The sequence below is a fragment of the Anolis sagrei genome, chromosome 2, assembly GCF_037176765.1.
Source record: "Anolis sagrei isolate rAnoSag1 chromosome 2, rAnoSag1.mat, whole genome shotgun sequence".
NCBI lineage: Eukaryota > Metazoa > Chordata > Lepidosauria > Squamata > Dactyloidae > Anolis > Anolis sagrei.
Window position 1 is genome coordinate 193,472,184 of NC_090022.1, and position 16,131 is coordinate 193,488,314.

A 16,131-nucleotide genomic window follows, 5' to 3' on the forward strand; every position below is an offset into this window, starting at 1 on the left:
TTTGCTCTAAGAAGGATCTCATGTTTAAAAGGAACAGAGCCGGGCACCAGGACACTTCTGCAGACACTATGGGCAAAGCCTTGCTTGTTAGCAGTGCTCCTCTGTGGGGTCTTTTGCAGAGCCAGAGCGGATGGGAGCAGGAGCTGCGCAAGTCGCTTCTGATCAGAAGGTTCGATGTGCGTCAGCAGCAGAGAGCCAAGCTGTATCCTGCCCCTCCCCACCAGTCAAAACAGCACGCTTCCCTACTCTGGGCCTTGGTCTATCTATATCCCATAAGCTATATATAAAAATACATACACACAGACACACGTACACAACTGCACACCTAGCACCAGCTGGTATGAACCCCTCCCAATAAACTTGTAGCAGCATTGAGCTGCGGTGAACTCCTAGATCTCCCCCCTCCCCACAGTCCATCTTGTTTGAAAGCAAATGCTTTTATAAAGCTGATACAGGGCAAGGGTCTCAGCTTTTAGAGGAGAAAGTGAAAAGGGGCGGGGAAGAGAACTGGTGTGTGTGACAAAGAGAGAGAAAGACTAACGCAGCAACCACGATGGCTTTAAGAGAGTAGAAGGGAGAGAACGGACAGTGGATGTTGTGCCATCACACTGTCCTTCTTTATAGACCATCCAGCAGATTATCCAGACTGCTGAGATCCTTTCTTGTTTTCTAGCTCGCCTGCGTTTATGAGCATATGCCCCCAAATTTACGGCTTTTGAGCAACAACCAAGTTGAGTCCATTATTCATCTTCATCACTTGGCATCCTGAGAAATGCAGCTTCTTAAAAACAAGAGAGAGAGAAAACGAACATATCTTCCAGTGGCAGGGAAAAGATGTACTGTGTGCAAAGAGCATCTAGTAAAGGAGGAGCAGGACTTGGTAGAAGCTTTGGGCTGGGTTTATCCCAGTCCCCCCTGCCTGCCACAACCCTGACATCCATTCTCTTCCTTACTTATCAGGAATGAAGGATACAGGGCTCTCTTAGTGTTGCTGGAATGCAACTCCCATAATCCCAAGTCAGCATTGCCAAGTGCAATGGGTGTTGCAGTGCAAGAACATTTTGAGAATGGGCAATGGAGATTTATATATTTTCATTTTCTTCCTTTCTTAAAAAAAGAGAAAGAATCTGAGATTCAAACAAGGGAAGTTTTTTTTATACGTTTGTACAGTTCTCAGTGGAGCCCTCAGTGGTGCAGCAGATTAAACCGCTGAGCTGCTGAACTTGCTGACCAAAAGGTCAGCAGTTTGAATCCTGGAAACAGGGTGAGCTTCTGCTGTTAGCCCCAGCTTCTGCCAACCTAGTAGTTCAAAAACATGCAGATGTGAGTAGATCAATGGGTACCGCTTTGGCAGGAAGGTAACGGCACTCCATTCAGTCATGCAGGCCACATGACCTTGGAGGTGTCTATGGCTTAGAAATGAAGATGAGCACTACCTCCCAGAGTTGGACATGACTAGACTTAATGTCAGGGGAAACCTTTACCTTTACTTTACAGTTCTCAATAAAGTAGGGGTAGGCAATGTGCTGTTTATAGGTGGCTAATGGGCTCATGAGTCATTCTCTGCTTCTGCAACTAACACTGCCAAATCTGAATGGCCGGGCAGTGGGGAGGACTGGGGGATGGACACATCAAATTCTGCATTGGAATGGGTCTACAGCTTTTAAATGCAAGTGTTTTGTGTATTTGTAAAATGCATAGGGAGGGGGTATCAAGTATGGGGGCTGCTTCAGACCAAACCTGGGACCTCCTGATTGCCAAGCAGATGCTCAATCACAGCTCCAGCAAGAAAATAACCTCCTATCACATCAACAAAGCTCAGTAAACTAACCATTCTGTCCCATTAATCTCCTTTCTCTGAAACAATTACTTTCCTAGCAAAACCTTCCCACACATTTATACTCTCATCCTTCCTCTGCCCACTTATCTGCCTGGCTTCTATTAAAATCTCTATGAAAACAATCAAAATAGCTTTTTATACTTAAATCAGATTTTAAACATTTCAATCAGATTTATCATTATGAAATTAGTTTTTTTCTAAAAACTTTGGTCAAGAATATCATTTATACATGGACCATAATGATATTCAGTGACTATGTGAACAGCTACTTATGGAGATGAAAGATAACTGGATCTGTCCAATTTTTCATGTAACATACAGGAATGGTTTGCTTTCTTTCACAAAGAAACTCCAAAGATAGAGAAAGTCAGGGGACATGTTCTCCAAATCAAAATAGAATTATTCCAATAAACACCTGACAAAAACACATAGTGCTTACTTGGCTTAAATCACAGTATTTCCCCTAGCAATCTTCATCTGCCTCATATGATATTTTATAAATCCCTTGTACTTACTTGATTAAAACTACCTAAATTTTATTTTCTGAAGAACTTGATATTCATTTGAAAACCAAAAAAATATATTGAAAAATCCATGTGTGCTTTGTTAATGTTGTTTTCTGAACCAGGCAACTAACCAAAAGAATAAACAATCTTATCAGTACAATTTATAAGCTAATTTGATGGAGGTGTTTTTGGCGCATCATGACAAAAAGATCATGATTAATTGAACAGCTGGAGCTGGTTCATCTCCTGAATGACTTCACAAGTTCAGTCTGCGTTTGCAATAAAAGAACCAAATTATCATATCGTTTTTAATGAACTGAAAAACTAATCTAAGAATAATTCAATTCTCCTGCTTAGCGTGTGTCTACAACTCTGAATATATATTAAGGTTATATTGAACAATGAGGAACTTTTAATAAAAATGATGGCTCAATAGAATCTTCCTCACTGATGATTTAAACTGAGATTTAAGTCATTAAAATGGAGTCCTCCAGAGAAGCGATTTCACAGACTCAGCCCTCTTATTCGGGAACGTCAGCTGCCCTGAACTCTTACGACAAGGCTCAGTATAAATAAACCAAGATGCCAAGAGCATTTTATAACAATTAACACAGATTGCTACCTTTAAGGTCATTGGATTCAAATCATCCACATATACATCCAAAGCAACAAGGGCACAGCCATTGCCAGGGGCTCCCTTTAACCCTCTTTGTAGCATGGAGCCAATTAGGAGAAATATCCCATCCCACCTATATTTCTCTCTCTCTCATACCCCCCCCCCCCCACACACACACATACTCCAATATAATGTCAGCAATAATGCTTGGTAAAGTAGAAGGCAATATTGGAAAATTTATTTATTTATTTACTATATTTATACCCCACCCTTCTCCACCCGAAGGGGGACTCAAAAAGAAAAAGAAAAGAAGGAGAAAACCACATGGCAGATTGATAGACTCAATCAAAGAAGTCACAGATGCTGTAAGACCTGAGCAGCGCTGTTCTGGTTAGGGTGACTTGGGATGCTTCCAGCTGCACAATTATAGCAGTGTGATACCACTTTAACTGCCATGGATCTGCCCCATAATACCTTAAGATCTGTGTTTGGCAAAGCATTTGAAATTCACAGTCTACCTCCCCAGACTAAAATTCCCAGGGTATTCTGAATACTTCCCCTAAAGGATAGAATTAAACTGATGTAATCCTCCTTTTTCTTTTTTCAGGATACCTTGGAACTTTTAAAGCAGTTCACCAAACTACAAATCCCAGGGTTCCTTAGGCTGGAACCAAGGCAATTAAAGTAGTATCAAATTGTTATCATCATGTATGGTGGACTCATCCTCACATTCATGGGGTTGCCATAAGCTGAAATAGACTTGATGGCAGTCAACAACAAGGAAGATCTAACAATTTAGTGCTGCCTTTGGTTCAGGGGCTGATTAAAGTAATAACACTCTTTTGACATTAACCTAGAGTAGTGGTTTTCAACCTGTGGGTCCCCAGATGTTTTGGCCTTCAACCCCCAGAAATCCTAACATCTGGTAAACTGGCTGGGATTTCTGGGAGTTGTAGGCCAAAACACCTGGGGATCCACAGGTTCAGAACCACTGACCTAGAGTAAGAAGGGGGGGACACAACTATACAACTCAATTGGCTAAAACATAACTTTTCTGGACAATTTAATAAACACACCAACATGCCTTTGAGTGACAACAGGACCTGTGTTATGACTTCTTCACCATGAAAATGAGAGGTTATCAGGCTATCTTGATTCAGCCAAATTTCTAGCCTTTCTGGTTGCAGGAGGAAAGTCTAAATGTGGTTTCCAACCAAGAACCTAGATTGATTCCTAAGAAAAGCATACATTCCTGAGGCAGAGAGATGAATATAGTCCCCAGTCCTTGCCAGTGATGTCCTAAAGGGAAAAGCAATATTTACCATCCAATTTCATTTCTAACCTGGTGACTCATTCCATTCCCTCTCAGGATCCATTCCTTGCTTTATTTGTAGCTTAATTTCAATGGAGCCCAGTCACTGCAATTGCAAGCTGTGGTTTTTGATCATTTCTTGTGAACCTTTGAACAAGCTCCCATTCTTCCAATGGACAGTTTTAGTACAACCTATCCTACAAGATCCAGCAATCATTTTCCTCTGGTACATGTGTTTCATGGTAGAGGTGGGAGTGTAATGAGGACAACCTGAAACCATGCCTTTCAATTACCAGGCAGAACATGGCTCTTTACAATATTCATGGCATCCTCAAAATCACAGCTTGCAACAGAGGGAACCAAATTAGTCCAATCAGTTTTCCCTCCTCTTCTATAACCTCAACCCCTTGATTTTGCATATGGCCACAGAAGCAAAAAAAAAAAGAAAAAAAAAAAGCAGATAGACTTTGATGTCAATAACGTTATTAGAGATTAAAACTGTTTTATGGATTTTAATGGATTTAATTTAACTGTTAATTTAACGGATTCCGGTGGTTACGCCCATAGGTTTATTGGAACACGCAAGCCCCTCTCACCATGACAAGGTGACAATGGGGGAATTAATACCATTGATGTTTAATTCTATTCTAATGTTTGTATATCTGTGGATTTCAAATTGTATTGAAATGCTTTTAATGTAAGCCACTTTGAGTCTCCTTTGGGGATAGAAAAAGTGGAATACAAATAAACATAGCAACAAGAAGAAAAGAAAATAATTATGAAGATCTTCGTAGAGGCATTTGTTTAGTAAGGGATTAAAGATCTCATGGGGGGATAAGGGGGGGGAAGGGTTGGTTCTTTATGTCTTGGATCAGAATGAGGTAGAGGCTGAAGCTATAAGTAAGGACATTTCTAGATCATGTGATAATAATAGTATTATCACCCAATCCTGGGTCCTCCAGATGTGTTGGACTTTAGCTTCCAGAATCCCTGACTGTTGGCCAGGCTCTTTGAGGCTTCTGGGGACTGAAGTCCAAAACAAATGGAGGATCAAAGTTTAAGAATATCAGAGAGGCAGGAACTTCCAGATATACGAATCCCATCAACCCAGCAAGCATGTCCAAGGCACTAAGCTGGGAAAGATGATATGGTATATCTCTTGCGCTCCTTGCTCTACTTCTGCCTTTCCTAAAAACAGCTTCCTTGAGTTCTGTATACTCAGATTCTTCATAGGTGTAACTAGGAGTGAGGAACCAACGCAAGATTGTGAATCTCTCTCCCAGCCCCCCCCCCCCCCCCCCGTTACTTCACAGAAGTGGCAATCCTACTATAATTCAAAATTCCTTAAATTCTGGGTTTGGACACCACATTGGCTGCCTACAAAATAAGGGCTCAGCTGTTAAGGACCTAGAAGGAGATGTCTTGCACCTTGAAATGTCTTTGGAGAAAAAGGAAGAGTATGGTGGGACACCATTTATTCAGTCAGATTGTTTAAAGAGGTGGGGATTTCATGGCAGAGAAATCAGTATCTCCGCCTAAGAAAAAATGTACCCAAAATGGGCTGAATTTGTTAAACTCACTGTCACATGTGCAGTTTCTTCAGCTATCTCTGACAATGATGGGAGCTAACAAAGGGAAGTCAACCCTCCACATTCACTGGGTTAGCAGCACAGGACCCCCGCAAAAGTGGGGGAAAGCCAATTTTTAAAAACATTTATATCTGAGGGAATACTCTCTAAGAACCTCTAGGTCCACCAGCACAATTCTATGGTTAACTTCTGCCAGAAGCTAATAACATTATCCTGGAGGACCAAAAAATGTCTGGAGAAGTGTTTTGTTTATGAATCTTTAGGTCTTACAGAGCGGAAGTTGATCATAGAGTCACACTGGAGGATCTAGAACTTCTGTAAATCAAATCCACAACTCTGTTTATTGGGGTGCAATCTTACAGCTCATCCCAATTTGTAAAAGATTGCAAACAGGTTTGGGAAGCAGCAAAATTGCTTTAAGCTTTGTACTCATTTCAACTACGTAGGAGTCACAAAGCTCTTGGTGTTAAGCATCTGAGGACAATGGCAATGAATGGGATCTGTGTGCTACGCATAGTTTTCCCACTTTTTTGCATGGATGGGCTTGCTGGGAGCCTTTCAGTTGAACAAGAGGTTTATCCTGGGCAGAAAAAGGACTGGCAGGGAGCTGTAGGCAGCAGATTTGTGCATGAAATGCAACACACTAAGTTTTAACCTGGAACCATGATTACAGCTCTTTGCCGGGTAGGAGGGGAGCTCTTTGACAGCCTTCTGTCACTCATGTCCTCCTACATCTCATAAAGAACTCAGACCAACAAAAAGCAGTGGATTCAGAGTCTCTGGTTATTTCTCTCTAATTGTTTTCATCTCCTTGCTGAATCTTTCCTTCTGGTTGCCCTAAATCAGGATCGCTGTCTCATCCCTGTCTCCTCTGAAAAAGGACCCAAAAGGTGGCAACGAGTTCAAAACACCAAAGAAAAATATAAGCGATCATGTAGGTGACTGAATCTTCAATCTGATGCATTTGAGGTTGCACAGTTCTTCCTCAGGAAAATTTCTCCAAATGAAATCCTCATTAAATTACTGCAAATTATTGTAGAAGTCAGCAATATACGCTTCCTGCATTTAATTTTCCTCTGATTTCCCATCTTCCTACAAGTGTATCAGGAATTACAAACATTTCACGAGTTGATGAGCTGAGACAGAGATAGAGATAATCTCATGTCAAAATTATAAAGGTGTCACAGCAGTGGTTCTCAGCCCTTGGTCCTCCAGTTGCTTTAGATGTCAGCTCCCAGAAACACCAGCCAGCAGTATCCATGGTGAGGTGTTCTGGGAGTTGAAAGTGCAAAACATTTGGAGAAAAAGATTTTAAATCCTGTGCTAAAGGGCTCTTCACTGTTTTAGTCATACACAAAGATAGAGAGATCCAAGCATAGATTCAAATCCTGCAGGCAGATATAAAATCCTACTTCTTCCATTTAGAAGACTCATTAAAAAAACATTCACAACAAGATGACTTAGCGGTACCTAAATCATTAATATAACAGTAGTATTACACAATGGGGAAAAGTGCAAGGACAACTGTATCTCACTAGAGTGTTAACCTTCTTTCCAAATGTACCAAAGGCTGGTCTCCAAGTTGTGTGTACATGGCCAGGTTCTTGTAACATTTTAAGGAAGCTTTGATTCTCCTTTCCTCTCCCAAGAGATATGCAGCTGAAGAAAAGGTACATAGCTCCAAATGCATTGGAACATCAGATAACATTGGTTCGGTACATCCTGTGAATATCTAATAGTGTGCTTTGTATTGCCACTGAAGTACCAGAAAACCCCATGATAGGGCAGCCATAAGTTGGAAATGACTTGAATGTAGAGAACAACAATAAAACACCTTATTGAATCGTATGCTTCCTACCACCATTTGTATAATCATTGTACAGAAACTATAACAGATACCTCTCTAATATAAATTCTTCAAGATGAAAACAGAATGTATTAACCCAATAGACAAGGGCCTGGAAGCCTATAGACAAATCCTTACTATCTCAGTGAGCCCCACTCCTCCTTCCAGCTACTTTTTCAGATCCCACTTTCTCTAACCACTGACCTGAGACAGTGTGACCAGGCACCTCATGGTTTACATATTAGGAGTACTAGAAGATTATTCTTATGAACAAATCTCTTTTCTGATGACCTAATCTCTTCCCCCCTTGCCATGTGGCCATGGGAGAGAGTTTTTGAGTTTGTAAAAAACCTATTTTAACTAAAATGCCCCCTCCCATGTCCCTAAAGGTCATAGGGGATAATTTGACAACCGTTCTGGACTCTCCCACAAGATTTCTTTTTAAAACAGAAGTTAAACCATTAACTCAGCTTCTAGTATACTTTCTGTTTGAAAATAAGTCTAGTCCTAAACTAGTCTAGTCCTAAAGTCCGAGAAAACATAGAATGATTATAATGATGTAGAGTGGGTTTGCAAATAAATAAATAAATAAATGCAATTTTTTAAAAAACTGCAGAGTTCCAAAAAAAAACGCATGAAACAGCCCTGGTGTTTGCATGTGGCCTGAAGATGACACTTTTCCCATAAGACAATGAGAAGAAGTGCCATCTTGATTTTCTCATAAGGTAGCTTCATAAAGAACTAAGATGGGTAATAAGGGACATGTAAATCCTGAATATGAAGCCACAGCACAAGTAATAACTAAATGTGTTACCAGAAAGGTTGGAAGAAGAGAGCCAGTGAAGACATCTGCCTATCTACTCCAACCATTTGGCTCGAGGGTCATGGTGTGAGGGAGAGTGCAAGTAGGAACACAGTTTCATGAATGAACCTTACCCATCACTTGGCAGATAGCATAAAAATGTGGTGCCTAATACGATAACAACAGAGATACCAAAGAAGAATGCAAGTCGCATATTCCACAGATCGATGGCAGGATCGTCGTCAAAGCCATGGTAATCTGGATTCTGGAAGGACAAATTGTAAAACAGATTAAGTATAGCACTTAGGAGGAAAGGTTCCTTTAGATAGGCATTAAGGCCCTGTGACATTTTTCTTAATATTCAGATATGCACAATCTGGTCCAACCCTATACTAAGTATTATGGAACAACTTAAAAGTGACTAATTTGCTTTCCTAACATACCTAATCCCAAAATCTTTTTTAAAAGCTAAAGCAAATTAGATATTATCTTTCTTTGGGTCAAGCAACAATTTGTTTTTCTGAGACCTTCAGTTTTCATCCTTTTACAAGGCTTGTACAGCAAGAAATTTTTACCACTTTCAGTTCCACTTGCCTGCTTACTCCCATTGTAGAAGCTATTAGCCATTGTAGAAGCTATTCGCTTGTCCACACCATTGTGAAGCCTGTTGGCAGCAAACAATGTTTAAAAATACAAGAAATGGTTGAGAATTAGACTGAAAATTAGGCTTCTAGACACAGTCTCACTCCATGTATTTTTTTCTTTAGTATTCAATAAGCTAGCAGCTTATTGATGGACACTGGCCATGCAGGGATAAGGAAGAGCATTAAGCAAGGAATTCAGCAGCTCTCTGGACCAGTTTTATGTGTATTTGTGCAATAGAGATTCTTCACTGAAATATCTGAGATCACAAATCCATAATCCAAAGTGAGCGATTTTGAACTTCCAGGCAGGAGGGTAACCTCTTCTATGCCCCAGATGCGAACACAGCACTCTCTCTCCACTGCTCAGACTCAGTTTGTGTCTAACCTACCCTTCAAGCTCCAAAAGTCAGAGCTGTCTGGCATCACCAAGCCAAAGAAGCGCAGTGGATGTTTTTGGAGACATGCATGCCTCCCAGCAGCTTCTTAGACATCAAACCAAGAGGAGGCCAACACTCTGCTGAGAAGAGAGGCAGACACAATACTAAAAGGCAGACACAAAGTGCGAGAGGGTCAAGACAATGGCCCATTCAAGAGGGTCAGCGCAGCCTGGAGCAGTCTTTCCAGACTCAGAATTCAACAGCACGGCCAAAGAAAGATGTATTATGAAAATGTGTCTAAGAGCTCACATATTTTTGAAACACACGCCCTGCCTTTCCCAAGTAAATGAGACTGACTGCAAGGACATGATGGAAACAGAAGACAGCATGCTCTGAGAACTCTTTGCTATTCGAAGTGCTGGACTAAAAACAAGACCAACTAGGGCTGGTGGGTGTACTGTTAATATTTCTAGACATTACTGTTAAGATTTTCAGGAGGAAAGTAATTCCAACTCCCCTGAAATTTCCCCTTTCTAAACCAAAGAGATTGCTGATCCTTGAAATTAAAAACAAGTTTTAGGTTACTAAGCCCCTGAGCATGACTTCAGGGTCAGTCCAGCAGATTTCAGATTCTGTTCCATACATTAATTTTATTTATTTATTTCAATTATATCCTGTCTATATCCTTTTATGGATACAAGGCGGCTTACCTGCATTTTAAAAAACAGGACAAAGTTAAAAATGTATTCATGCAAATGTTTTTAAAAATTAGATGAAAGTTCAATTAAAAAAAACATGGCTAATGCGCATTAAGATGGATATGCATTCATCTTGGTATGCTCTTTCAACTGAATAAATGAAAGAGCACATACGTATGTGACCCTTCACATACATCATCTCTATAACCCCTGTTGCACAGGACAGCATAAGCGAGTTAGCCAGGACTCCATAAGAGAGGGGAGATTAGAATCAAAGAAGTATGAACCCTCACACTACCTCCAGTTTAGGAGAATCAGTGCCTAAAATCTGGAGGAATCAGAAATACTTCATCATCACCAATGTAATGGGGCACTTTCTGGGTAGGATTGATATTAATTTCTTAGGCGTGTGATCTGGATCATGTACTTCCCAGTGTCCTAGTCTATGTTAACAACACTGAAATGGTGGGCTCAGTCTCTGTCCTTCCCTTCTCCCATATCAAAGGGGGGTGGGAGGAGAAGGCTTGCACACAAGAAAATTTCAGGGAGCTAACAAAAGCAGTAGAGATCTCATTAGGCTGTTGCTTGGATACCCCCTTTGCCCAGTTCCAGCACCAGTATGAATTTGAGAGCTCAGGTAAGAGCAGCCTTTCAGCTTGCACGCAGCTCCAGCAGCAGCCCAGGTTGGCCCCACATTCACGCATGGATGCATACAGACATGTCTTCCTTACTGCCTCCTTGAAAGTGTACAGGCACCTTCACAGGCATGCTGACCCTAATGGTGTGCTGGATTCTCAGGATGATGGTGGTGGCAGAAAGATGTTCACTTGGTGAGAGGACCAATGGAGGCAGGCACCTGGAGCTATAATGCCAGAGCCTGCTTGCTCCATGCCATCATGCGCCCCTCTCTCTGCCCGGCACAGCAGGAGTTCCTTATTCCTTCGCCTACTTGCTGGTAGAGGCTGAGTCACAGCAGGCTTCCGAGTACAGGCGCCCCTCCTCTCTTCATATCCAAGGAGCTATATTTGCAACGGACCCCACCTCACCCCAATCTTTTGAAGCAGAGCAGTGGCAATCTAAAAACTGATGTGACAGGAATATAAAGGGAGGAAACATTTTTAAGGACAATTCTGTTGTCTCTCGGTGGTAGTGGTGACAGATGGCACTGTCTTAGCTTAGCCTGCAAGACTTGTACTCCAAATCAAGTACAATCCTAAAGTTTGCCCAATTCCCCTTTCCTAGCCAATCTTATTTTAGTTTAGACAAAGACAGAGACACAGAACAAACAGCCATCCTGTGCTGTGATGGTGCTAAAGGCCAGAAAGGAGGCAGAATGAGAAGAAAGCAAGGAAGTGAAATATTCTGGAAGTACACCAAGAGACATTTTCAGAGAGCCATGCTGTTTTTTTGGGAAGGAACGATTAAAACTCATTCCAAAATCACAATTTCCTCCTAATGATGTGGCTGGTGACCTCCACTCTCAGCCTCTTAGGTGCACTGTAAACCTATGTGCCAAAAAAACAACTCAGCATCACAGAAAACTATACACTGTCAGTATTGCCAGGTTTTGCCTGTAGGGCCATCCTCAAAGGTGAATGTCTTTATGTGATTTTTTAAAGGGCACCAGGGCTCAGCTTAGCTAAAAAGCTAACAGCTGTTCCTGAAGTTCTGGTTCTGAACTACAGACACATATCCTTCAGTTGCAGTCCACTCAGTGATAACAGAGCAGCATACTTTACATGCTCAGAGATATCCCAATACAGCACATGTCCCAGGATGTTTGGGAGTGACCTGTCAATCAGTTTGCCAATAAAGTCTCAAAGAAAGGTGTGTCTTTGAGGCCACACATTACACAGCTTGGTTTAAAGGAACAACCTGGAATAGATAAACAATCTGGAGGCAAGATGATGTTTTCTCCCAGCTACCCCGGTACAGAAACGCTTGAGCAATTATTTCCTCTGCACCCCCTTTATCTCCCAGCCTTTTTGCAATGACCCATGGCAAAGGGAGCCGTCCTGCGCTGGTGTTCCCCTCAGGCAAGGCAGCGGTTTCAGGTCACTATAATTAATTAAAGAACACGAGCAGCTTTGCTGCCATTTAAATATTTAAAGAGCCTTTGTACTGAGAGAAAAAGCACAGGCAGAAAACATGCACCCAGATAGGCAAAGAAAGGGGTAGCAAATACTGCAGAAAGCACAGCCGATATTACCCCAAGACTGGAATCTGATAAATGTGTGGGAAAGTGAGGCATGGGCAATCAGGCAAACAACCCCTCCTGTTCCTCCCAGCAGCTCTTTTGGCCGCTTATCTCAGACCACTGGTGCCTTCTGAGGATAGAAACCTTTTCATAGAATCATAGAGTTGGAAGAGACCACAAGAGTCCAACCCCTGCCATGCAGGAACACCCTGTCACAGAAGACAAGCACCATCAAGCACTTCATGTGGACCTTCACCCATCTCACCTCTTCAGATCAGCCTCAACAATTATTTGTGGCTAAGAGTTGACCAATGATGTATGTGAGCTTTTAGGGGCTTAATTCTAATTTTGCTTGAGGTTATAAAAGATGGAGGTTAATATCCAAGTACCCCACACTACTTGGTTAATAACCCGCAATTCATTTGGTGAATCTGAAATTGTACAGAGTCAGCTTGGGTTATTTGAGAATGCCCTCTTCACTTTCCTAGACAAAATCAGGCCCTCTCAGTTTAACCATCCGTTAAAAGCCCACATGTATTGTCCTTTCCTTGCAGGAAAGGCAAGGGCAAGCAATATGTGAAATGTATAAAAGCAAGGGTCAAGCCTCAAGCTCATGCTGTACAACCTAGGCAATGGTGTGACATTAGCCCAGGTTTTCAATGGACACAAAGTTTTAAAAAACTAGTTTCTCTGATTATATTGGATATTTTAATGTTCATTTTCACACACCCAAAAATGTCTTATTCTTCTAAATTGGGGTTGCAGCATAACATAATACAGACTCTAACTATCAATTATACTACTTAATGCTAAGGAATTAAAGAAAGAAAAATTCATCTCTCCTCCTACTCTATCATTACCACCAAAATATATGGGATGGGGAGGGTGAGATTCTATGCAACTAAGGAGCAACAGGAATCACCATTCAGGAACATAAACATTTGCCCAGTTCCAGTGAAGGAAGCATCGGAGACATGCACCATCCCTTGGCTACTTAGACTTCTGAATTACGATCAATTAAAAATGTGCAAAAATGTGCAAATATCTCCTCCAGATACTAACAGAGGAAGTCAGGGGAGAAGAAAAAGAGACTGGTTGTACGTTATAACGGGGTTCCCAGCACTGATGCATATTCTTCCTTGTGCAGGATTTCATTTCTAGGGACATGAGCATCCTGCACTCAAACCCACTAATCACTACAGTGGTGGTAATGCAGTGAGGATTAGGGGGAGATAAGAGGTAGAACAATAGAGAGCTCTCTGCATAGGGCCTTGACCTGCTTCCTGTTTGGGAGCCCAACTTTGTGGCAGGCATCAAGATGGCAGGCTGAGAGGCGAGGGTGTCAGTCATGACAAGCTGTCAGTGGAGGCTGATTATTCCATTATTGGCAAGTCTCCCACAGCACCTGCCCCCGCCCCCCATTACAAGCGCTGAATGTGTAAATGCTGCCACAGCTGCGGTCCCTCCATTGTTCTTGGAGCTATATTAAGAAGGGGTGCCTGTTCAGTGCTTGATTTGAGAAGATGGTTTTCTTAGGATTGTCCTAAATGGAATTTGACAGACAACCTAGTTCCTCAACACAGAAGCTGTGCGATGAGGGCAAATAAGGGGGCCATCAGGGGAAGAGGAGGTGGTGTGCTGGCAGGGGAAGAAGAGGAGGTGCAGTTCCTTGCAAACAGGTTGGTGAGCTACAAGTAATCTGCTGTCCAGTGCACAGCGGACTTAAAACCCACCACCCATCCCTTGAATCTAGTCCTTCCTATTTGGGGGATGTGTGAGCGGCTCCCCAAAGACCTCTTTTCACATTTGAATAGCTCACCTCCTCAACACTTTTACAGATTAAACACGGCAGTCTATTTCTGGTATTCAATGTCACCACTGAGGGCAACTCAAAAGTTGATGCTGCATGGCATTCACCACTTCAATCCACTAAACTTGCAACCTTGCACTTTGAGAAACTCGGCATTCCGCCTGCTTAAAAAAAGAAGACAGGAACTGTCATCACGCATGGCGGCAAGGGAATGTTTGGATAGATGGGGGATAGTCCAGAATCTGAAAAGAAACTGAGAAGATTTCAGTATTTTATCTGGATAGATATTCTTTGACCAAGGTTACTGTTCAGTTCCTAATGGCTACATCCTTTGCAGTAAAAAGGGGTTACAACAGTGGTTCTCAACCTGTGGATCCCCAGGTCTTTTGTCCTACAACTCCCAGAAATCCCAGCCAATTTACCAGCAGTTAGGATTTCTGGGAGTTGAAGGCCACAATATCTGGGGACCTACAGGTTGAGAACCACTGGGTTAAGGGCAATAATCACTGCTAAATTACTCTTGTTGGTTTTAACCTATTTTAGGGCTAATTCACACAATCATTTTACATATGGCACTGATGGCCCAGATACATAGATAAGGTGAACAGCCTTGTGGGTGCCCCCTAATACACACAGAGACATATTGGAAAGCCTTTGGCTTGAGTTACATTAAAGATCATTCGTGGGAAAGCAGCCTACAGTGCTGAGTAAGGTATGAAAGGCAAAATGCTTATAACATGCATTCAGGAAAAAAATAATAAGAGAGGGAACTGTAGGAACTATGGGAGAATGAACAGCAGCTGGTGGACACTATCTGTATGTAATAAGCCATGGTTCCCAGGGTTATCATCAAGCCTGAACACACCAATATGGAGTCATTAGTGCATTTAATGAGTCACATTTTGTGCCTCTATGGTACACGACTGGCATTGTTTTGGCACAGAACACGCATACCAATACCCAGTTCAATCCATGAAATGATTCACAGAGGGGCGTGGGGGTAATCTTTTTTATATATATCAAAAATGCTTTGAAAAATGGTGAGAACTCAAAAAACAGCCCCAGGAGACTGCAAGAAGCTTGTGGGTCTCTTTTTCCCCACCTATGGCTTAGGGCTATAGATGTTTTAAGTACAATCCTACACATGTGTACAGAGATTCAGAAATAAGCTGCTTTGGGTTCAATAGGATTTCCTCCTAATTAAATGGGTCTAGCACTGTGCTTACAACTTATTCTTCAGAGAAAGCTTTGTTTAAAAAGCCAGTGGTTTTTAAGACTAGTTTGGCTCTGGTGTGCTAGTGCATTAGCGGTGGAAAAGAAAAGGGCCTTAAAAAGTCTGATAGCATTTTAAAGTTCTCTTCCTTCTTTTTTTAATCTCTCAAAAATCACCTAAAATCATGATCTTTATATTTTGAATATTTACATTGGAACAATGAAGCAGATCCATTATTTAAAAATTATTTATGCCAGCTAAGGGTCTTAATTTCTGCATTTCTAAGATGTTACAATTGAGGTTAAAATTGATGTCCCCCAAACCTCTGCATACAATGATGTCTGCAACTCCCACTTCTAATACGGTGTCCTTGTGATATAAGGCAGCATATGAGCAAGAAGGGATGGCCAGCTGGAACCGTCTGAGCAGATTTGTTGCTTCTGAAAAGTGAGCGAGGTGCTCTCGCGGTTCACTTCCACTTGCCTTCCATGTTAGTGTCTCCCATTGCCAGCCCTTATCAGAGTGACTGTTGCATATTTTGCCCACTGGAAGGTGCATAATGAACGAGAATGGGTGTCTGGAATCTGCAAATATGGCCAGCCCTTGCCTGGAATGCCTTGTGTGCTGCAATGTGCCACGTGTGACTCCAATTTGCCCCTGCTTCAAGCACTATTCTTACAG

The 16,131-nt window shown here is 41.9% G+C and overlaps 1 protein-coding gene across 1 annotated transcript in view; it reads right to left on the minus strand.

Moving 5' to 3' along the window:
- NDUFB11 (NADH:ubiquinone oxidoreductase subunit B11) overlaps positions 1 to 16,131 on the minus strand; it is a 54,131-nt gene that overhangs the window by 9,037 nt on the left and 28,963 nt on the right. The window contains exon 2 of the mRNA XM_060762768.2: positions 8,646 to 8,776. Coding sequence (XP_060618751.2) covers positions 8,646 to 8,776 — 131 coding nt within the window. The remainder of the gene's footprint in view (positions 1 to 8,645; positions 8,777 to 16,131) is intronic.